We start from the raw sequence: 25,841 nt of genomic DNA on the forward strand, positions 1-25,841 counted from the left end.
ATCATATGCTCGTGATTTTTCGAGCCTGACCTCTCAGTAATTAAATAGAGATTTTTTATATAGTTTAAGAGCACTTTTACTTAAAAGTAGTATAAAAAGTGTTTCAATGAATTTATGCATTGACGAACATGTTTATACCAGCCTTTATTATAATGTTTTGTAGTCCCAAGACAATTCTTTAATTTTTTTTTAAAGTTCTAATGAAAGGTTTTTTTCTTTCTAAATAAAAATATTATCCATGTAGTTTGTATCGTAACATTTTTTGTAGTAAAGCTAATATATTATGGCACAAGGTTAAGGAAAAATAGTGTCTACATCTCTGTAGAATAATTGAATACCCCTTTGTCGAACATCATATTCAAATTATACTTTTTGTTGAGATTTTTTTAAAGAAAAATACATTTTCACTCCCGCCTTTTCTTCTTTATCACAAAAAATTCGGTTTCCACTTATACTTGAAGTTTGTTGGTCCTTATATAAGACCAAGAACTGCTATCTTGTTCATCTCAGTTTCGACTAGTTCCACTTTTTGTCTTAAAAAAGAACGCAGTATACTTTATGAGGTCACTCAGGTAATTTTTTTATTTATAAATTAGTTTTATTAAGTTATATTTAAGGACCAGTCCTAGAATGGACTTAACTGAATAAATTAGTACTTACACATCACTACTTAAGGCATATTTGCTCATTTCAGAGTGTATTTTTTTAGCAACTTTTTTGTGTAATAGCAATTCTAAATTTTATACCTTTTTTATTAATAATAAGTATTATGTGGCAAATATGAAGTTTCTGTGCTTACTGTTATATTTTCTACTTGCAAGTACAAAAAAAATAAACTACTTGAAAAAAAAAATGAGAAGTGTATCAACGTATTATTTGTAATTAAAATGACCCTTGATGTAATTATATAAAATGCAACGAAATTGTAAAACCAATAACAATCAATTATTTTCAATTTATAACTTGTCAATAAATTGGAACTTCTAAACAACATATATTTTGTCATTTGAAGTTAGAAGCCGATAATATGTATATCATGACGAGACACAACTATTTCTTAATGCGTACGATAAGAATCTGAACAAAATTAGTATTATTGAAGTGAGAAGTCAATTGCCTATAGTCCTAAGGTTATAACGAAGAGGTTTAATATGCTTGTCAGATCAAGTAGGTTCCTTGTCTTACTGATATATTTTTCACTATGCAAGATGTCGCTATTTGTGATAGCCTATATGATATCAATCTATCATTTTCTGTAACTTTTTCTTATGAATTACGCAAATTTTTCTTCTCTTCTCAAAGTTCACGTGGTTAATTTAGTTAAAAGACTGAATTTATGGAAGCTGCAGTGTTAATTTTAGCGTAACATTCTAGAATAATCGACCGCCCTAGGGTATACAAAACCTTTTGCGAATATCACTTTATTTTACAACTTGGCTTTTAGCTTTGCTACGACGGTATTATCTCACTAATAATATATTATTGTCAGCTATCAATATTTCTGCTTGTTCACCTAACCATTGTTGTGAGCGTTGATTGGTTGAACTACTATTTATTACTTTTAAAATGTGAACAATACCCAACAACTATTTAATAATAAATATATAGCCGGAAAACAAACAGCTAGAATAGGGTAACTACGAACTGATTTTGCCCTTAGGTTTTCTTTCTTTTCGGATACAAGGTTTCGAGATACATTAAAGGTAACAACATGTGTTACAGACAATATATACACTTACTTTATCGGTAATTTCACGAATATAATCCAATAGAAATGGATGATTATCAAACATTTTTGGAATACTTACATAGTTACGAAGTACAATTTTTGAAATGGAATATAATCGTTTATAGAGTTAATGTACCACATACTGGGTGATAACTAAAAACTTAAAAAGTTTGTATTTTATTCTTAAATGTTTTATGCATTTCCCCTTCTATATTTTACAAAAATATCTCCAATATACTCCACCATTTCCCCATTCAATTATCTTACAATCAATTGATACAATGACAGTAATCCTCTAATAATAATATACAGGACTTACGAATGTAGTACAGATCCATAAAAATACAAGCCTAATTGACGGCTGCCTTAATTTACTCTACACCTATATGACGTTCTTTACATGCAGCTATACGGAACGACCAAGAGGATTAGTATCTGGGATATAGGATGACCACTCTGACTTGTAGCAATGATTTTCTTCTTTTTTCTTTTCTATTTAAAGCAGCCATATCATTATGCTTAGTGATGACAAAATCAAAAATTTAAGTAAATAAAATACAACTACTCAACATATCTGACATAGGTAAAGAACAAAAATAAAAAACAAAAAAAATTGACGGTATAAATCTTTTTTTTTTCTTTGGCTTCTTCCTGCCGCCCGCCCCACCTTTTACCATTTAAGGTTTAATCATAATTTATTGAAAAATGATACACAAAACTATGAAAGGTTGATTTTGATATTGATGCCCTCTACCTTAAACACCCTAGGAAATTTTAGATCCGTGGCCGTCATCCAGTTTGTTTTTGAGATCCTCAATTGTAGATTGAATTTTATTTTTTGTTCACACATTCGTAGGGAATTTGTAAAGACATTTATAGTATCTCGCTGCAGAATCTGCATGGATTTTCTTGAATTTATCTGGGTTATTTATAAGTCGTTTTCTGTCACTGCCTCCGAACTTGTGAAAATTCCCATGCTCTTCGAATGTATTTTTTACATTATAAACAGTGTTCCTGGCCACTACAATTAGCTTAGAAATCTCAGTTAGAGATAGACTCGCACGAATGAAATACTTGAGTCTTATATTCCACTCAGACATGAACATTTTGGACTACATATTATGGTGCCTCTTGAGGGGAGGGTGTGTGCTCCTCCTCTTACGAGTGTCCATTCTCTAGAGGATTAAGCTCGAGTTTGACTACATAGTCAAAGTCTTCAACACATTTTTTATTTGCTATGTTTTAATCACAATTTATGAAATTGGACAGTCGGCAGGACCGAAACTTGCAACTAAGTCCTTCTCCTAACTCCACAAGTCTAATATTCGTTATGTAAATGTCTGTCTGTAACTCTTTGGCAAAAAGACATTCACATTATATTTGTACTTTTCTATTTATTAATAACAACAAGTTTGAAAATTATATTCAACTAAACCTTTCATACATTGTATTTAAGAGTATTAGAGAAATAAGATACTTTTAGAAAGATATTTTTAAGACCTTTTATATAAAGCATAAATTGACTTTTTACTCCATGAATCATATTTAAGTTTACACACAAAGAAATACTCACAGCCCGAGTTTCGATAGGAACTTTTTACGAAAGTGAGATTGCGTTATATTCTGATAATAATTTGCAATTGTTTTTATTAATAAATTTCGGCTCTATTTTCAAAATGACTTAATAGAATCCAAAATAATTATTGAGGAGGAAATGCTCACGCGCCAGAAGACCCCAATCGAGATTGTCAATGGCATTAAAAAAGGGATTTGACAAACAAAGAGCAGTCTCCAAAAATTATGGACATTGTCGGAAACGAACAGAAAGAACAAATCTACATATGTCCAAGAAGATAAGTGTGAGAGAGATAAGTCTTTAATTATGACTTAGGAGTAAAATCAAGGTGGAAGATAATATATTGTCACAAACGAAAAAGATGGTGTTTAGAGCCTAGCTTTGTTTGAATGTGTCCAAGAATATGTGGCCTCCCAGCTCCCCGAACTTAATTTTTTGGATTTGACCATTAAATCAAAGGTCATGGGAGCTACCTACAACAATCTTCACAGGGCTGCAAGTGCTATATTATCCAAAAGCTACATACGTAAGGTTTGTACGGTCTTCATAAAGACAGTGGAGGCCATAATTGAAACTGAGGGAAGGCTAAAATATAGATTTTAGTCATAATTCAATGGATATAGTTATCACTGTCTTCACAAACTAGTTTAAATAAAGTTGAATAGACAATCCTCAGTTTAAACTTATATATGACACATGGTATTAGTATATCTGGGGCGTCCGCTGGTGGTGGGCTGTAGCCCTCCCAAAATTAAGGAATTTTTACTTTTTAGTAGAAAATTAAATATATAAGGTTTTTTTTGGAAAAATTTAATATTTAAAATGTAATTTTAGAATTATTTTTTGTTAATAACGGTGTACATATTTTCCTTTTTTCTAACAAATTTGATTTTTCTTTTTTTTCAAAAAGTTTAATACAATTTAATTTTTATCCAAAAATTTCTCACTTGGGAATATTTTTCAGAAAAAAAAAAAATCCAAAATCAAGCCCCCCTTGGCGTCTCGCAAAATAGAATCCTACAAACGCCACTGAATATGTCTTAAGGTAATCAAAAAATTGAGAATTTCCGTGGGCAGGTAAATTTTCCGTGTTTTTTTTTTTTTTTTTTAAACACACCGTAGATAATAATATATTTTTTTTGATGGTATAATGAAAAAATGTGAGAAATCTCAAGGGTGTCAAATTAACTATGTAATAACATACAAAATATTTACATACATAAATACAAAATACACACTCAACAGAATTGTGAATAAAAATATATATAATACATTTATCTTATTGACAAATATGAAATTGATGAGCTAGACTCTATAGTATAAAAAATATTTCGTTCCTCATCGATTTTTGTTTGAATATATGTATGTATTTCACACACTACATATAACGTTATATACTGTCTCTTCTTACTTTTCATAAGAAATACAAAGCATGATGTAACAGCCTTTTTTCCCCATTTTCATGCTGAGATATTTGATTAAGAATATAACGAAATAATATTTTTAATAGTTTTTAAGAGGAATTGTCTATGTATGTAAACATAATCAAAAAAATGACTCGTTTATATTATTTTCCTCTCGTAAAATCACTAAAAAAGGAGGGAAGGAATGACTACTACCAATAATTCATAGGGATGTTCAGAAAATAAACATGTACCTATGCATCGGAATTTGATTTTTTTGAAGTCTTGTAATCAGATTCCGATTCCACCGATACCTTCGAAATACTTATTTATATGGATAACACAGGGGAACACTCATTTTGTACAAATATAATAATAATCCCAAATTACTATAATCCCAGATATTTGCGAATTCACAAGACTGAGAGGAAAACTGAGACCAGTTTCGGATTCTGTGCTCATAGATAAATTCGATTATTGTCTTGAATTCCTTTGTACTAAATTCCACCGCCCCTATTTGTTCCTCTGTGTAATATGCTTTATTTGAGTTCATTTTTGGAGACAAACTTACTATGAAAAATCAATGAAATAGCTAGACTTGGCTACGTTGTTCTAACAGATTCAGAAAAAGAAAAGTAACCCCTTCAATGTACATAGAGAGATTATACAAATTTGTAGGTTTATCCAGGAAGACTTCAGAAAAAAATAAAATATAATTTTTTCCATATAAAGGACTTTGGAGGTTAAAATAACATTAACATCCACATAGTCTAGAAATTCACCCAAAAAAGGCTCGACCTTTTTTGCCCTATGTTGTTGAACATTTGAACCTACTTTTTTAAACAGTTAATGAACAGATTTTATAGCACTATACAGAGTCGACATAGGCTCAATGTGTTGTCAAGTAATTTTGCCTAAAACTATTTTGCCTCAGGCTATTTTGCCTTAAAGCCATTTTTCTCAGGGATATTTCGGCTTGCTTTATAAATCAAGGAAGTTTATACATAATTTATTGATAGTTTTGGTTGAAATTAATCAAACCTTTCAATTTTTAAATCAAAATATGCAATATTTGTGACAATAAAATGCCTTAAATGTTTGTTTTCTCTTGAATTAATGAGAAAACTATACTCTTGCCTCAGTCATAGTATGCTTGTTCGTCAATCCATGAGTCTTTTCTAGTATGAATAATCCATCATGCCTAATGAATGGCTAGCAATTATTTTATTTGAATCATTGTCGTGTTTATTTATTTTTGTTTTCCTATTTACATTTATTTTATTACCTATTTCTTATCTGGTTCGATCTCGTTACATACTAAGATTTTATTGATGTATGCACTAGGGCATGATTCCATCTTTTTTACAATAAAAAACAACCATTTATTGCGTTTTATATGCATTAGATATTATGATTAAAAAATCCCAGGGACCATCAATTTTAACTAAAAATAAACAATAACGAGGTATAGACTTCATTTATTTATATATTAAGGTGAAATATCCTTGAGGTAAAATGGCTCTAAGGTAAAATTACTTTACGCTACTCAATGTTACACTATTCAAAAATATATAAATTATTTAAATTTCGTAAAATCCGTGAAAAATACTGAAAATATAACTATGAGTTCAAGTATTGCAAAGAAAGATATCATTTATTTAAACAGTTAACAGTAAGAGTTTAGGGTCTAAACAAGATATAATTTTTGTAATCATAGTTAAAATAAAATAATTTTACTTGATACAAATTTCTATACAATATTCATTATTTTTAACATATTTTTGGTTCAAAATAAGTACCAATCAATTTCAATCAGGTTGTGTCTGGTACATAAAATAACAACTTGTATTAAATTTGCAGCTACTCCCAATAATTATAAGAAAAGCCATTATCACAATAACAACATAATTGATTTTTTCTTGTTACTGACTAAACTTTTCAGGAATAAATTAAAAAGTGTTGCACAGAGATGAAATATTATTTAAAAGGAATATAGGATATGCTTATAACATATGAAAATCACACTTCATTAATGCAGGGTTAATAAAAAGATGAATTATAAAATGAAATGAAAACAATTTGCCTTCAAAAACACCGTTCGATATAAAATGACCCAAATTAATGATTAATAATTGAAAAGCCGTATATTTTATTTTTGAAATAAAAATCAACTCATTATTAGAGTCAGAGAAGATAATTAAATGTCGTTAGAAAGTTTAAAAAATAATATTTAAAAAAAAGTCTAACTAGGGATTATCATTCCCAAAGAAATTCCAGAATGAGATATTGAATGTAATATCCAAGTAATATTCTTAGCATTTTCAGAAAACAAAAACAAATTTTAAAATCATTAACGAGAGGACACACATATCTTGGTTCGTTGTTAAAGTTGAGTCATCCTTTGACAAATAAACGAACAGATAGAGACACTGCCTTATTACTATAGATTTTTAATTGTAAGATTTTCCTGGATAGTTTTTTTCTCTTATTAATTTATCATAGGTGAAAAACCCAAAGAAAGTGAGTTTCCAGGGGATAGAATTCTAACACTTAACTCATTATATACTAATAAAACTGAAAGTTTTTAGGATTCCTAAACTTTGTACTCGAAATTATGATTCTTTTTTATTCCTAGAAATGATTTAATGGCGTGATCAAGTTTCTTGATAAAAGTGTTCCTATAACTTTTTAGAACTTTGTTCCATCATAAATATATGAGAGAGTTAACGTGATTATATGAAATTATTTTGTGGAATCTATTTATTTCATAATATCATTTGGGAAGGTAAAAATGAGAACCCATAATTTATTATCAATTTTAAAAATTGCCTTTTATGGACTCCTAAAGAATTAAAAGATGGCATTTTGCTGTTTGAGTTAGCAGAAAATATATATTAATATTACTCATGACAAATCCCTTCTAAGCTAATTTCGCCCTCTCATTTTAAGCAGTGGTCAACTTCTGAAAAATATATATTGATATTTTTAAATATACATAACTTTTAAGAGATTTAAATAATAAACAAGAATTTGTAGGTTTTTTAAAATTTGAAATTTTTCATTAATTTAAATTGCTTTTATCTTTCAGATAATGGAGAAGAAGTCAAGCTTCTTTATACAGAAAGAGACGTGAGTACCCTTTTTTTAAACACAAATATGAAATATAAAAATATACAAAAAAATGAAATGCATACTTATATACGCGAGTACAACTAAACCATTATTGGTAAAACTATTACACACGTTTCACTTGTGAGAAGCAGAGGGACTATGTGTTGCACGCTGGTGAAAAGCTGATGGAAAATTTTGATCATGGATTCTTAATTCTATAATCTACTTTGGTTTAATGGAGGAAAAGTTATTGAACGATTTTTCGAATACTTAGAGGAGATAAAACTATATCTAAACATGAAAAATAATAACTACTTTGTTGCATTAAATTAAGATGTCTAGCTAACTCACTAATATTTTGTACTGATGTATCCATGGAGTTAAATTAATTAAATGTTAAGATGCATGAATATGGTAAAAGTATTGATATTATCTTTGGGATTATATTTGCGTTTGGAAGTAAGCTCCATATTTTCAAATGTGATTTAGAAACTAAAATTAACAAATACCTGGGGTGTCAGCCGGATTATATTTTTGTAGGGCTTGGTTTTTCAAAGATTAAATTTTTTGGGAGGATTACGGCCACTCCCCCCGTCTTCTCTGGAGTCTTTGAATACTTAGTAAGACTTATTAAAAAGTGCGGTAAGAAAATGATTGATCAAAATCAGTCTGTCAGGATTACTGAAGAAGCTTAATTTACATAAGTTTTAAGTTCTCTGGAAGACCAACTTTAAACAATTTTGGGGGCTTCAAGAATTATTAGTTATTTTATAAAAATCATGACAACGCAAATTTTAACAAACTAAAAATATATTTGATGAAATAGATAAACAAAGATTATTTGTAAATTGAGTTGGTGGAATGTTAATCAAGTTTCACCTGGCAACAAAAGTTTCTCAGTATTAGTAGGATTCTAGAAAATCGTGAGCAAGACAGGTGTTACATTGATCAAGGTCTTGTAATCTAGATAAATCAGTATTGTTTGCCTTGAATAGTATTCTTGAAACAATTGGTCCTCTAAAAAGCAACGTAGACAACTTTTTCTTCAACCAATGCATGTGTAACATTTTTCTTCAACTAATCCATGTGAAAAAATTTCTTCTTCTCTAAACTGCATCTGAAACAAACAAAGAAATTGATTAACTGCTGATATCAGCTCAGCCTGTTTTTCAGTAAGAAAATCACATTTAAATCAAATATTAAAGAATTGGAAGCAGTGGTACAGTAAAATTATTTATCCCTTAGTAGTTACACGTGAAAAAAAAAAGTTTTTGACACACCAACTGAAAAATCTTACTATCCCTGCGCTAAGCCAACGAAACATCTTTTATGATTTAAAAGGTTTGAAATTATATGATAGAAATTGTATACTCAGAGTTAAATATGATGTATTTTTATCAGTAAAAGTTCAATTGTATTGAATTTCAAAAAATCAAAAATTCATAATTTGAAAGAGTTGGAGAAAATTCAAAAAAAAATGAGAGAGGGAAACAACATTCCTCTGGAGACTATTTAAAATATAATTAATTTTATGCCTGCTCGTGTATATGCTATATTTCATAGGAAAGGGTCTAAGGTTGTTAGATAAATAGAAACATATGTTTTTTTACACTGAATCATTTGTGTTTGTTCAATGAACCATTTATTTTGAGACAAAATGTATACACTTGCATTATACGAAGTGGGATTTATGTTTGTCTCACTCATAGTTAAGATACCATGGATTTTTGAAAAAAAATTACATAAAGTTTTAAATATTTAAACTGTAGATTTTTGAATTTGTTTGAAAACAATTCAATATTTAGAACTTTTTTTTCAAAAAATTAAATATTAAATTTTTGGAAATTTTGATTTTTTTTCAACAAATATAATTTTCAATACCTTTGGATTTTTGAATTTTATTATTTCAAAAAATAAAAATTTGAAAGTTAAAAACAAGGTCCCCCGCCCCCTCCTTATTCACAAATATATACTTTTATAATCCTGCGGACGCCCCTGTGCTAAGTTACTTTTCACCCTAACATCCTTCAAGTTGTTTGGATAATTCAGTTAAATTCTTGGTTTCTTTTATTTTTACATCCTGGCAGATCCTATTTATTCAATTAAAGATATAGTATGTATAATACATAAATATAAAATTGACCTAACTTTGCACAAAAGGGTTTTTATTGTTTTGGGATAGATAGAGTGATATTGTTGATGATAGATTAGCAATCTTTCTGATATTGGATAAACACCAAGTTCCCAATCCCTTTCTAATAGCACAAAAAAAATTATATTAATCTATCAGAAATGATATAACATGTTTTTTGATAGTTTAAGGCTGCACTTTACATTTGAGAGATATTTTTTTCTAAATTCAAGATTGTAATTCTAAAAGTCTCACAAAATACTAACGACACAATGCAAGCTGGATCCAAAAAATCTATTTTATTTTAGTTCCAAAGTTTCAAAACTTTAAAATTATTTACTTAAAATTATAGTTATTAAAAAAAAATGACACAATGAAAATCAAACAAAAACAGCGAAGTCATGATTAATAGAGTATTTTCTGTTGTGTAGGTCCTTTTTTGATATTAGATTTGAATGATTTGCATATCGGTCTTAAAATCTTTTAAATGTACGATGTTTGATGATGTCACTCAACTTTATTTTTTCTTCTTTTAATAAACTCAATTACTGGTAGTCTTTAAGACCGAAGGTCTTAAAGACTGATCTAGAACTGGATTGTACGAAACCAAATAAATAAGGACCGATTCAACACTGCCCAAATAAATGATATGCTTTATTTCTACCCTCCCTAATTCATGTTGAAGATAGAAACATAATTTACATGTTACCAAGTGACATACAAATTTAATTTATAATTTATTTGTTACGACTAAAATATAAAGGCGCTATGCTATGCAGGACTCAAAAAGAAAATCATGCAAATCTATGAATAAAATGCTCATATTGAAATAAAAATTGGCACAAAAAAAAATCAAGATGAGAATGAATGAACCTTTTATTATTCATACATTAGAATACATATAAGTTTATGAATCAATTTATTTTTGATAAAAGTTAAAATATGATGCCTGAAGTCTTTTGTTTGATTGTACTGTGTAACGAAAATTGATTTCTTTCTTCTTTGTCTTTTTTTTATTATCTATATTAATGAGGCAAAGTTTGTATTCCATCAGTATGAATATATCAAAATGAGTCACTGGGTGCACTGTATATAGCGTTCTATGATGTATATCATAAACCTATTTCACTCTGAGAAATAACAACGTAGTCGTATTTATAAAAAATATTAATATCTCTATTAATAATTGTTCAGATTTCAATGGACCACCCTATAATGTTCCCTTATTTTTAGCCAATGTAATTCCATCTAACTAATGAAAGAAACATGAAAATATAATAATTTTCATTTCAAAACTCATTTTTTCTATTCAGAAAAAGCGATTTCTTAAAAGTTTTTTGAGTGATTTTTTTTATTGCACTCGTCACGAACGTATATTTACTGCTTCAGCTATACTTTATTTTAAGTTTGTTTGTGAGAGGCATAACAGTTTGAAGTATTTTGTGTGTTTGGCGATTTTTTACTATTGAAAAAATGAATCAAAAAACTTGCATCAAATTTTTTGTAAAAATGAAATGAAGTGCTTTAAAACACTTGAAATGTTGATAGTGGTGTAAGGTGAAGCTGTTCCCAGTAAAAAAAATAATGTTTACAGCCTGTACGAATAAGTCCAAGATGGCCGGGAAGATACAAATGACGAGCCTCTCTCTGGACGCCCAAGGACGTCAACAGCAGATGAAAACATTGAGACAGTGAAGAAAATTACTATCAGGCAAGTTGCTGAGGATATTTACGTGTCAGTTGGCTCGAGCCATTGAAAATTTTTTCTACGTTTTTGCCATGAGACGAGATTCAGCGAAGTTTGTTCCAAAACTACTTAATTTTGACAAAAATAATCGTCACATGAGTATCACTCATAAACTGTCGACAGATGTCAATAATAATTCTGATTTGTTCAAAAGGGTCATAACTGGGATAAATCTTGGGAATATGGCTATGGTATCGACACCAAAGCACAATGGAGATAGCAAAAAATCGCTGAACATACAAAATAATTCTAAGTGTTATGCCTCACACAAACAAAATAAACATATAATATAGCTAAATCAGTAAATATATACGCATAGTGAGTGTACTAACATATAAAAAAAAAATCAAATATACCAATTGTACAGTCCAATATATCAAAAAAAAAATCAAATCATATATTTTGGTCGTTGATGACGCCACTCAGCGTATTTCTTCTTTTATTTATCAGTTTTAGCACTGACCATTGGCCTTAAGTACCAGTCCTAATGACTGATAGGACCAGTCCTAAAACAAAACCGGACTGGATAGAATAAAAAGGACTGAGACAACACTAAAGTTCTATCCAACTCTTTTATATGAATAACATCAATAATCCAAAAATAATTTATTTTTTTTGCAAATTTTTTTGCTAATTTCCAATATATACTTTATAGGAATTATCCAGTCCTGAAAAATGTAATTTAATTTTTTTTAACCACATTTATTTTACAAAATCATTTGAATATAGGTCTTGGCACAACTTTTATTCAATATGTGAGCCCTTAGCTCTAATTATTGCATTGATGTGAGGCTTAAATCCCTAGCATGCCTTGACTATGTAGTCAGACAAGAACTTGATCCATTCCTTCTTGATGGAAGCCTCTAGAGAATGGACACTCCTGTGAGGAGTAGTACATACCCTCTCCTCCAGACGCGTCGAAATGGAGTAGTCTAAAGTGTTTGTGCCAAAGGAGGTGGGCGGCCAAATGTTGAGGTCCCAAAAGTCCGTAAAGTTGTCTCTCCGGAAGGTCTGAGTCTTAGTGGTGCAATGATACGAAGCTCCGTTTTGATTTCCAAACAAAGTTGTCCTTGAACTTTTATCTGGCCCCAGGTAGCACTTTCTTATCCAGAAGGTCAATATAAGTGCTGCTCTTTCCTCTCCACAAAAATAGGAGGGCTGACTTTGTCTTGCTGGTAACAACGTCCAAGATCCTGGGAATAACGAATAAGTCCCTGGCACGATTCAACAGTGGTACTTCTGCACCTGAGCTCCTTGGATATGGTGATGGGGGAGATGCTGGGTGATAGAAGCTTCAAAACTCCACTCCTTTGCTAGTCTATTTTATTTATTCTCGTTTACTTTGTTTTAATTGAGTCGAAACTTAACATAAGGAATCTTGAGTCACAAAACCTATCTTTCAAAGAGTTTGACGTAAATCGACGAATAAAATTAAGATTCACCAAGATATAAATTATGTTTACCACTAGATAAAATCAACCCTTTATATATGAACTGAAATTTAATTTTAATGATTACCTTGCACTAAGTTCTATTTTGAATGTAGAAGATTATCCTTTAACTTTATATCAGTAATTCATTTTTTCCCTCAAAAAATAATATACTATCCAGCTGATATTATCAAAAGTCTTTCTTTATTACTTTGTTTATTTAACAAAATCAATAAATTCTGATATGTCAATGCCGTATTAGGTCTGACGAGGTAATTAACGACTGACAACATAAAATATAGGGTATTTTTGTGTTAGCTAGGTAACACTGTGTTGTATGTATAAGTATATTAGTGTTTGTTGGATGCTACACGAATTTACAGACTAAGTTTTTATATATGTATCTCTTGTTTGGTTCATTCAAAAACACGAATGTAAATGACATGAGTCTAGCTTTTATAAAAATATAAACATGTATACCATTTTCTAGGTAGATAATACGATTAATTAGAAATAAGAAAAAATAAAAACCTACACATATCCATACATGACTTTATCTCTGTATTGAAACCATTGGAAATGTCAATTCCAGTTCACTTCTTGGTTTATAGTTCACTATTAATTCTCCTATTTTCTATATATATATATACATAGTACGCTTAAAACTAAATAACAAGCATTTCATTTTCTGCCAAATAGACGGTGCGATTTAAGGACTTTTCAACTGAGGTACGATGTGTTATGGATATGGACTGCCTCCTTGACGAAGCCATCATACTTCTTGACACATGCGAAACTTCCCTTCGTGGTATCATTAATAGTCTCCTCTACAAACTTCTGGAAACTCTCAAAGTTCCATTCCTTTTTGATGAGGCTCTCTCCAACATTTTCCTTCCAGAATCTGGTAAGTATGTGTACATTTGTAATATTTATTCAACTTATGTATGAGCATTTGAGTCTTTACTTCTTCTGTAGGAAGTGTATTATCCAAGGTTATACAAGGAATGATTGGATTCCACGGGGAGATGCTGGAGAGCGATCAATCCTGGATAATTACAGTGTAAATGAGAATATTATTGATAATTTAAATACAGTACAGGGGAAATAAGTGTTTGATGGTTTGCCGATTTTCTAAGTTTGCTAACTGATAAAGATTTTATTAGGAATGGAGGTCCGGAGACTAGTGAGTTGCATAATTGTACTTCTTCTAAAGCCACTCATTTTTCAATTAGACGATATGTTTTGGGGCATTGTCGTGATGGAAAATCCAACACAAGAATCCCTCTATCATCCCTTCGATGCAGCGAATTCGTCATTTCCTGTTAGCAGAGAAATACCTACAAAGCATAATATTTCCATCACCGTACTGATCGTTGGGATAGTGTTCTGGGGTTTATACTTATCACTTTTCTTATTCATATAATGTACTCTTAAAATATACCTACCATTCAAATTATAGAACGTTATTTTCTTTGTCCGTCTGCAAACTTACAAAATCGACAAGAGATCAAGTCAAGATCTTATTTTCTTTACTATACTTATAAAACTAATTTATCAATGTTTCTTTAGGGCTACAGTGAATGCCCTACCTCGAAGAGCTTTGGGAATCGTTCGATTAAAGTATCCAGAGAACCTTGGTCCTGGACATGAAGAAATTAAGTTTCTCTTACTTATTCTTTGCAAAACAAAGGATGTAAGTTTGTATTTTTATGAAAAAGGTGTTTCTGAATTAAAGTAAAAAAAAAAATTAATTTAATATTGTCTTAATATTGACAAATATTTCATATGGTTTTAGGACAATTGGCCGAATGTATATTTTTTTGTAAGAAAAAATTATATCTAATGTATAGATGTGTACGATTGTATTTTTTAATTCAATTTGAAAGGATAGTATGATAAATAAGTATTCTTCATGTGCTATACATATATATGATATTAGGTAAATTAATAGGTGTTTTTTCCAAAAAAATATGTTTTTATTAATTATATTAATTAATGGTCATTATATAATTATGATATTACGCTTGTTTGTCAATTTCATCATGTCAAATGATAGTTAATTGCTAACAAAGAAGTTATTCGTACTTTTTCTATTCGAATCGTTATCGTGTTTGTTTATTATTTAATTTATTTAAAGTACTATAACAGTAACAATTCGAACTACATTCGAACGACATACTACTGTGATGTGCTTATATAATGATCATTAATTAATAAATAAAAAATATTTGTTTTCAAAATAACCCTAATTAATTTACAAATTTTGAGATGATCAATACTGATTAAGCATACTAACATTTTAAATTGAATTAAAAACGTATATATCGATAAATTAAATATCATTTTTTTGTCTAATGTCTGAAATGGTCCTTCGATTAAATGTCCGTTCTACAAATTTTCTTTAGGCAAAAATATTTTTGGGCAATAGTCCACTCACGATTTCTAGAACAACGTTTTCTAGAACTTTTGCCCATATGGCTTGCATAGTTGTTATGTCAAGAGAATTAAGATCAGTTGAAGAGAGAGGCTAAGTGTTTAGTCCAAAATTTGTTGAAAATTTTATCTGCAACTATTTTTGATAATCCAAAATTTTTTACAAATCCCCGTGGCATTTTATTTGACATAGATAACAAAATCTCTGCCCAGAATACACTTTATTTTATTACGTTACGTCTTTAATTTCCAAACACCCTGTAGCTCCGTCTATCCTTATAATATATATATATATTTCTTTTTTTACAGAAGGAAACAAAGTCAGCCAAGGAGACAGGAAGAACCTTTGCAACCCTCTTGGCGGATATTAACTTTCGATCCCAATTGCTCAAAGTATGTTAAAATATTTTTATTTATTTTTATATGTTTTCATTTTAAATTATGCATTTGAAATTATGTGTAACTCTAAAAAGTGATATGTTTAGGATACTTTAACGTTTCGTTATATGCGGTACAAGCAGCTATGATAAGAGGGGGGGGGTTAAACAAGAAGTTAAGCATAATTACTCCAATGTCGATCCTGAATACTACACTGAGTCAAAAAAGAAATTAAACTTATAACCTCTATCGAGCCAGCCCTTATTGTTACAATCCATCTTTAAATCATTAAAATAATTCCTCGAACAAATTTTCAGTTGTGTTGCATATTTTTAGGATTTTCGGTGTTTAAAAAATGAAAACTGAAATCAACAAGGTCACAATTTGAAAAAAGACTTTGGGGTGACCAGACTAGCTATAAGACGTTGTATTTAAGCTGTTGCAATCAAATATAAGGTAAAGGAAATAAACCCCAGTCCCATAAACATAGAAAAAAATTACTCCATTTTCGATCTTCAATTCTAATATGAGTTCAATAGGAGCTAAAATTCCCAAAACAGCTCCTAAGTGTTACTCTTCGTTTTTCATGAGCACTGGAGTAGGTTTGCCCAGACATTAAGAAATTAAAATTCATTTTGAACTTTTCTGCTTAGTATAAAACAAAAAATAGAGACAGTAGAGTTTTAAGAATTATTCTTGCTTCATGTTGTTGTTAGAATGAATGTTTTGCACCCTTTTTTATAAGGAATTATATTAGGTTTGTCAGGCGTTGCCGGACACATTAATAAATTAAAATTAATGTTGAAATTTTATGCCTTTTTTTAAGGGAGATTATAAGGCTTACAGAGAAAGTTGAACTATTGTTCGCTCATCTTTCATATCACACGTCAAACATCCTTTGTCTTATTCTCTCTCCTTCGTTTTTTTCTCTCTAAACCTTATAATCTACTTTACAAAAAGTTTGCAAAGATTCAACAAGTCATGCAGCAAGAATAATACTTTAAATTATACATTCTTTATTTTTTGTTTATTTGAAATACTCGTTTGAAAATGCTAATTAAAGACTTCTATGGCCTTTAAGGCCAGAAATTTTTTGAGCTTTAAGAACTACATGAAAAATTTCAGCAACATACATTCATTGGTTTGGGCGTGATTCCCAGACAAAAACACACACACATACATGTGCATTTATAAATAGATGCTCACATGTAGTTACTCATAACTTAGACATTGTCCCCTCTAGAATGAGATAATAAAAAAAATTAAGAAAAAAAATACTAACCATCGGGCAAACTACAACAAAAAGTCGCACACGAAAAATGCTTTAGAGTTACAACTCTAATAATTAGTCATCATGAACTCGTGGTGGTTACTTTAAGTTTAGATGCTATATCCTAAAGAATAATAATAATAGATTTATAAATTTTATGACAATGTTCATGTTCCCAACTACAAAAAAAAAAAACTAGTACGGTCAAAATGCTTGAAATTTACAGCCATAATAATAAGTCTCTGTCCTTCGTGAACACATGCATTCGTGGTACGTTATTCTTAGATGATCTCTCCGAAAGAATAATTATTATAGCATTGGGGGAACACTTCTCAAATGGCCAACTACAAAAAACTCAGACGCTAAAAATACTTAAAATTTACAACCTTAATCATCAGTCATGCGCATCGAAAGAAAAATAATAGGATAATTAATGGTGACATGGGAGCAAAATCAAGAACAAAGAGGAAGAAAAATCTCCTAACGACAAATAACTTTTTTTTGAAGGACAATTTGAGTTCAATATTATCTAAGCATTGGCAAATAAAAGAAAAAACTTCGGAAATCACCAAAAAAAAAAAAAAAAAAAAAAAAAAAAGCTCGTACTCAACCATCCACAAATAAAAGGTTTAAATACTCATTCGCCACCTATCTTAAAATTTCCTTAAACTATTATTCACAGTAACTAATAAAATCATTACCATTACTCATCTAATGATCAAAGAATACAATAATAGAAAAAAACTACTATCACGGAAACACAATTTTGTACTTCTTGCACGAGAAGACAGTTGTAGTGGATCCCGTGTACAATAAGCAAAAACAATCAAATCGTATGTTTAGGAGAAGAAATCTACAACCTCCGTGAAGTGTACACTACTACACTACCAAACATCCGGCCTCAGTAATGATGCTCACCATTGACTCATCTGAAGGTCATAAAATGAAGCCAATTTGGTTCCCTTTTGGATAAAGATTGACAAGCAAGGATTACTTGAAGGTTTTGAAAATGAAATTGCCTCTCTAGGTTTGGAAAATCAGAAACCAATCAAAGAAAGCCGATTATTGCCATACATACGTGAGGAAAAATCGTGCAGAATTGGATGGACAAAAAAAATGAAATTCTACCCGCTGCAGAGCCCAACCTGAATCCTCTTGATTACAACCTCTGGTGACGAATGGAAAGCAAGGCCTGTATACAACGTCACAGAAGTATTGAGTCCTTAAAGTAATCAGTCGAGAAAGAGCAGCAATCAATGTCGAAGCACTACGTTGTCAACGTGTGCAAAGCGTTCTGAGGTCGCGTGGAGCTTGTGATTGAGGCCAAAGGAGCTCAAATTCATAAATAATGTTTTCTAATGAGTAATAAACAAGTTCCAATTAAAAAAATTCTCTAGAATTTCATTTAAAACCACAAGCTGTAATAAATTGTTCAACGTTCATTATGTTCCAAGACTTTCTGATGGTCCGGTAGATGTTCTAAATTTCTATCTCTTTTTTACAGTCTTTCCTGCTGTGTGTGTGTGTGTTTTTTTTTTCTTTGAATAATTCGATTTATCCCCTCAGAGAATTAAAAAATAATAAAAACAGAATTGTAAAATATATAAAGAAGCACTGTTCATATCACCAATTACAAAAAAACTCGCACGCTATATAAAGCTTAGGATTTACAATCCGATCTATTTGCTAAATACATTTCTTTTTTCTTGAGGAGAAGAAATAAAAAAACTTACGAAATCAAAATAGTAATTTTTGCTTCATCTTGACAGTTTCTTACATAATTTTAACCTTTTATTTATATATCCTTACATTTATATATATTTTTTGACTTTTTTTGTGTGTTTGTAAAAAAAGATATAAATGGTAATAGATTTTTAACACTTTTTTAACAAGTTTTCCTCGCTGGCTTTCTTTTATCCTTTATGTATGATATAAATGTATAGGCATATACAAAATATGGATCAACATACTGTATTCTATTGGACATTGTACTTATCTAAAGTATATATAAATACAAATACCTACATATATATATGCATCAAAATTAAATTGATTTAAAATTACTACAATATATTAAAGGTATGAAAGACCATATTTTATTATTCTCCTCATTAGTTAAATATTGGCATACATATTTTCTATAATTAAATATACATATGTAAAACATAGACCGTATAAGAATGTATGAAAATATTGTGTATTTTGAGCATTTAAAAAAAGAAAACGAAAATCAACATGGTAACCCTGAAAATTTGAAAAATGTTTTAGAGAAAAGGAGTTAAGCTCCGACGTCGATCCTCAACTCTACCCTAAGTCTATTAAGGAATTTAAATTATAACTCTTAAACAGATCCTCAAGATTACTCTTTGTCTTTTACATGCACACACGAATGTTCAATAAGGTTTCGAATATAATTGAATGTAGAAGGAAAGGAAGTTGACTTCTCAGGAGTTAAATATTAATAAAAATAGTGGAGGAAAGGAAAATTCTTTATTCAGACTACCAATTTTGATTTTATTCACTCCTATCTAGGAGATAAGAATATAAAAGGAAGCAAACAATATATTATAGCTAAAAAGTATAAAAATAAGTGCTAGGCGCACGCCCCTTACTTTAAACTTTGGTTATCATGTCTATTGGAAATACGTTTATGATGAAACTTCAATAACTGAAAGGACATTGTTAGTACCACCACAATTTCAGCTGGTGTAGTTACAATGAAAGATTGATAAGGATCCGTCCTAGGACAGGAAAACATTATAAAGACCGAACTGATCCAACACTACTCAGGAGATAAATAAATATAATAAGAACGTAGGAAAGATAATTAATTCTTCAGATTACCAATTCCAAAAATACTGTCGAGCTACAAAATATCCCTGATTTGCATCACTAGTTATTAGTGTTATTCGGTAAAAAAACAAAAAAATAAAGTACTTCATGGAGTGGCTTGCTCAGCTTATATTGTTGGGGGAAGGGTAACTCGTTCCAGGCTCTGTTCTTGATAGGTGACTGCCCCTGCTAGATATTTTTTGCAGACATTTAAATATGTAGCTTTTCAACACAAAACAAGCTGATATGATTTTCTCAAAGTTGAGTATTCTTTGATAAATTACAAATTGTTATTATCAACCCTTTGGCTGCGTCGCAAGTTACAATTAAATCGCCACAATAAAATAATGAAAAGTTGATAAATTTTATTTGAACTTATTGTGACAAATATATGTCTATTAAATAAAATATAGGTTCTAAATTATAGTTAAAATTCTTAATTATCTTATTTCATCCCATAAATTTGACTAATAAGCAAATAATTGAATCAAATATTTCTATGGAATTTTGATCTGTATGTACATATGATGGAAAATACTTAATTGGGATTTTTTCTTTTCTATTGCTCAAGATTTATGCTGACGTGCCACATAGTAAAGAAGTTTTGCTTCGTACACGTTTAAAAATTGCAATTGTTCGAGAGGGAAACGTTAACTAGATTTGCTCAAAATTTTTATTTGTGTTCTACTTACCTAGTTGCAATACCAAAATTAGGTTCTGCCGATTCTGATCATGTTGGGGCAACTGCATCACCCTACTGTATCTCGGTATATTTTCCAAAATAAAATAAATTTTTCCCCTTTTCTTTATTTTCGTTCAAGATTGTCTTTATGTTGACACACCTTTAGGAGGTTTTACTACATGACATATCTTTTTTATGTTATATGTTCGAACTTTAACTTTAGTCTAAGCGATTGAAATATTTATTTGTATCAATTGAGTTTTTTACATTTCTTCAAGCCTTAAAATAAGATCAACTAAGGTGATCACTAGTTCTATAAAATGTGAGTAAGGTGTCAATAGTCAATGAGTCCTTTAAAAATAGACTCATGATCCTCGGCTTCCTTGAGCATCAGGGACCTCATGTAATATCCAAAAATACAACTCCTGCCCATGTGTGGTTATGTGATCTTAACTAACAATAATTCATTAACAAAAATGAAGGCTTACATTAATAAAGGGTTAACTATAGAACAAGTTAAAGATGTTAAATTCATGTTATATATGTTTCCGTTACAATTTAATCCAAGCAAATTTTGCTATATTGATTCAATACATGTTTTTATAAATATCCATTTGAATCATGTGGAAAAATGGTAGAAAATTATTTTTATTTGAAGGAGGTATCAAAGAACTGATTCGGTGAACGAATCTTTTTAGTGAACTGAATCACTTGAATCAGTTCACTAAAAGGAATCACAATTCCCAGCACTAATATTTTGCTCCTTCACCATTATAAACAATATTCCTATATATTTCCTCTATTCTTCTTCTCGATAAAAAAATATTTACGGTTATGCCCCCATGATATTGTAACACCCTCTATGTACATGAAAAGATGAAATAGTTAGACATTAGAAAAAAAGGTGATTCCATATGCGTATGAAATTAATATTTGAAATGATGATAATCCTGAGAGGCAAATTGTCCAAGAGTGACGTTGTAATTTTAATAATAAAAGGGAATATAACTGCACAAACGTATATATAATCATTATTGTGAATAATTGATGTTTTTAGAATAATCAGCGCTCGCCGGTAAACCCACTTTTATTTTTATAAGATATGATATTGATATCAGCCAATTTTTTTTTTTAAATACATAATACTCGGATATAGTATAAAAAATAGTAAGAAGTTCTTGATTTTTTTGGGGCGTGTAAGATATAATTCACACTCCAATACTAAAGTACTCCCTGCCTTAATAATGAACAACTATATAATTGATAAGATTTTTTTTCCTTATTTTTTTTTTCCTTTTTCACTCCCTTCTCCCCCACCCCGTAGATAAAGCAGATTATTTAGTTATTATATAAAAGAAAAAAAAAGAAGAACACTGAATAATAATAGAAAATAATTGTAAATACTTCTGACAGGATTAACGCAGCAGTGTGCGTACACGCATTTATTCCTTAATCCACTCCGGTATTATTCAACTGTTTAACTGGACTCAAGGGCATTTATTTCTGTAAACATTAATAAGTGTCTCTATCTTCATGCCTTCTACAGCTCCTGGAAACATAAAACAAAGCAAGTCCCTCTCCTTCAGTTTTACTCCAGTGTTACTCTGTAGCCTTCCTTAACCCTTCCTCGAACATGCCCCGTATATCTGATAACTTCCGGCAACCCATGAAGAGGTGAGATGACTTTCCACTTTATCTTTCCAGAAAATACATTTCCTTTCTTCTTCCAGGGTGTGTTAGGAATTCGTATAGAGAGAGCCTGTCGCCAATCGGTATCGAAATAGCTTCTGATGCGAGTTTGTGAAGGGGTTATTTAAAATACGTTTTGCACTATTCAGAATAGAGTCGTCAAGTGCACCGTGACTATGAAGTAGCCGTTTCTTCATCAATCTCTGGGGTTGTTAAACCTTAAACTCCTTGCTAATACAATTTTAAGCGATCCATAATATCAGCTAATAAATCTTTTCTCATTAATTTTTTTTTTCTACTGCAAAAATGTTGTAAAAAACTATGCTCTCTGTAATGTATACCAATTTTAAAATATTTCTTCATTGCAAAATAATATTGTTCAGTATCTGTTTGACTCATTTTATTAAATTTTTCTAAAACGAGAATTAAAAATGAATGAGTACAGCTTTAAGAAAAATAAAATAAGTAAATAAAGTATTAGCAAGGAAGCAGGACTATGGATTATAACTTGGTCTCTGTCAGCAGATATGTCATCCCTCAAAGTTATCATATTTTGTACGACATTACAATTTGCATGTTTCTACGCTCACTCCGATTTCGCCCCTTTTACATCTCTTCATTAAATAAACAGATATTATAAATTCATTTTATTCAATGACGAATGAAGTCAGAAGATCGAATTGATGTCTTATATACATGCTAATCAGTAAAGGATTAAATAGTAAGCATTTCTTTGCATACGGGCTTTTTTTGTAATTGGCTACTTAGGAAGTATATTTTCTAAAGCCGCTGTCATCAATTTTTCATTCTTGAGGGGTGAAAATCTAAGTATCAAGTGTAGATGAGAGTGTGTTTGTATATAAGGCACGTAGAGTAACGCTCATGATTTGATTGAGAGTTATAAGGGTAGGTCCATCTTGAACTCAGAGTAGAATTGAGGATCGGAAACTGAGTAATCCCTGCTTTATACGGAGTAGAACTTGTGTTTATTTCCTTAGTCTCAAAGCTAATTTAATGAAACGTCATGACAGCTAAGCTGTTCTCCTCTCATACATTCTTCAATTTGTCATAGCTGCGATATTAATTTTTGGTTTCTCTCTTTTTCAATAAAGAAAATGCTTATGACTTATATCCATATTATTCTTTTTTAGAAATCCCCTTTCCCGGATTATTTCAAATTTTATTTAAGTCCTTTATTGAAAAAAGTATTTTTTTCTTTCCTAGTTTAAAGGGAAAAACTATGTGTACAAGTTTCTTTTTAAAATATACACCTTGTCAAGAAGTTTTTCCCCTTTTGTTTTAATCTCTATTGGCAAGAATCCAATACAATAAAATTATATATTCTCTTTGTAATTTAATCTAATGGTTTTTTAAGGATAATAAAGTTATTGTTCCCCTATTCTTTTTCCTTTTTGTCCCCTCCAATACAAAAACAAATCCAAAATAGACACAATTAATTGCTTTATATTTTTATAGATTTGAGACCATTTTCAATCGTATTTTTTAATAATTTTAGTGAGTTTAATTTGATAGATTTTATAAATAACTAAGGTCTCAGGTTTTCAACATTCATTGGATGTACAGAACATATATAAAACAAGCACACTAATCACTGTGGAAGAACAAAAAGCTTGCAATGGCATTTTAGTCAGTGTCAACCTGACCATATACAATATAATTCAAGCCTCTTAAGTCTAGTGTATGTTGAGTCATAAATCGTTTGGTCAATGGGACAACTTTAAGGAGAAGTCTTAGTGTGGTAGACCAACCATGTTGAAGTCAGGAAGGCCTTTCATAAGAACCGGCTATTAAGTCCGCCTAGTACACCAAGAAGAAGAATGTAAATCGTAAATAAAGCTAGCAGAAAGTAACTAAAGGGAATTTAAAGACCCTCACGTTCACATTTACTTCATAATTCCGACAGGAGCCTCATCTACTACTTTTGAAAGACTTAAATCACACTTGAAATCGGATAATTTTTTCCTTATGAAAAATGTCTACAACAAGCAAAATGATCTGGGGGGTTTGCATTGGTAATAAGAGCAGCAAAATTAGGACTCTCATCAAGACCAAGCACACGGCCTCAGTGATGAAGTTAGGGATTACTGCATCAATAGGATAAAAAATCTTAGTTTTTCCTGGCGCTGAAGCTAAAACAAATGTAAACTTATTTATCCACCATTCTGATTGTATTTCTTTTTTTGTTTATGTTCTATATATCAAATGAAATCCAAGAATCTAATATTTTGGGTAAGTGAATTGATTTTTGCAATAAAACTTCATAAAATGATCAAAAAATACGATTGAAATTGGTCTGATGTCTTTTTCGCATGCCCATACTTTGTTGAACAACCTGACTTTTTAATGCTTCTATTCTGAATTTAGGCACCGAATGAAAAGATATTCAAAACACTCATTGCAAATCAGGCTCGGGATCTTGGAGCCCGACAGTCCAAGACAAATAACTTTGAGCCTTTTCCAGCAACAGATATTTCCTGTGAGCGTCGTCGCAAATGGTTCTATTTTGGAAGTGGCCTTGTACAGGATTTGACTACGCGTATTCCTTTTTATTTATCAGATTTTAAGGATGGCTTTGTTGGAGAGAAAACTTTGTCCAAAACCGTGTCCAGTATTATTTTTCTATTTTTTGCATGCATCCTTCCGGCCATTGCATTTGGGGTACTGAATGACGCAAATACGCACGGGCTTATTGGTAAGACGTTCTTTAGATAATATTATAAAGGTAAAATTTATATAAAAGCCAATGTCAAAAAATGTATTTGTCTTTGCTATTTCTTTCTCCCAGTATTTGAGCTTAAGAGAGAGAGAGAGAGATTCCCTCATAAATCTAGAAGCAAATGCCATTCATTGTTTATTTTTGCAAAATGTTTCATGTATTTTTAGACAGTATGAAAGTCCATCTATGAAATATATAAGTAAAGAGAGTCAATAAAATGCAAACTCTTAAAATTGTGATTTATCGATATGAAACTTGCTTTCTCATTTTACAAATTATGTTTAGGGTTTTTTTTTACTACATTATCATTAGATTAGTTAAAAAAACTTTATTTTCAAAGATGACATGACTAAACAATGTTGTCATTTTTCTATATCATTTGAATTCCGTATTCAATTCTATTCGTACACGAATCTGTAATTATTTTTTTTTTATAAATTCGTCTTGATTTTTCCTCAAAAAAATTGAAAACCATTCAATATTACAGCTCAACTAGACCTTCGTCAACCAATTACTTTTTTTTAAATGAAACTCGTATTAAATATACTTCAAAAAAGTTCCTTTATAGTAAAAACAATTAAAAACCCGAGGTGGTTTTCTTTTCAAACATAACCCTAAAATAAGGTGGTTTTTAAACATTAAATTGCATTTTCTCATGATTGGATGATTACATATACAATATAAATACATATT

The 25,841-nt window shown here is 30.2% G+C and overlaps 1 protein-coding gene and 1 long non-coding RNA gene across 4 annotated transcripts in view; both read left to right on the top strand.

Annotated features, from left to right (window-relative positions):
• Positions 1–25,841, top strand: part of LOC121118162 (solute carrier family 4 member 11) — a 74,656-nt gene that overhangs the window by 22,221 nt on the left and 26,594 nt on the right. For all 3 annotated transcript variants that reach the window (XR_005864356.2, XR_005864355.2, XM_040712712.2), the window contains exons 2-7: positions 7,797–7,837; positions 13,827–14,031; positions 14,103–14,187; positions 14,697–14,820; positions 15,870–15,953; positions 24,797–25,124. Coding sequence is in view for 1 of the 3 variants with exons in the window: in XM_040712712.2 (XP_040568646.1) it covers positions 7,797–7,837; positions 13,827–14,031; positions 14,103–14,187; positions 14,697–14,820; positions 15,870–15,953; positions 24,797–25,124 (867 nt within the window). In the remaining 2 variants the exon portion in view is untranslated. The remainder of the gene's footprint in view (positions 1–7,796; positions 7,838–13,826; positions 14,032–14,102; positions 14,188–14,696; positions 14,821–15,869; positions 15,954–24,796; positions 25,125–25,841) is intronic.
• On the top strand, positions 22,136–22,888 carry LOC139905499 (uncharacterized). The gene is made up of 2 exons (XR_011780301.1): positions 22,136–22,396; positions 22,453–22,888. It is a non-coding gene; the product is annotated as an uncharacterized lncRNA (long non-coding RNA).

This window comes from Lepeophtheirus salmonis, chromosome 5 (assembly GCF_016086655.4).
Source record: "Lepeophtheirus salmonis chromosome 5, UVic_Lsal_1.4, whole genome shotgun sequence".
NCBI lineage: Eukaryota > Metazoa > Arthropoda > Copepoda > Siphonostomatoida > Caligidae > Lepeophtheirus > Lepeophtheirus salmonis.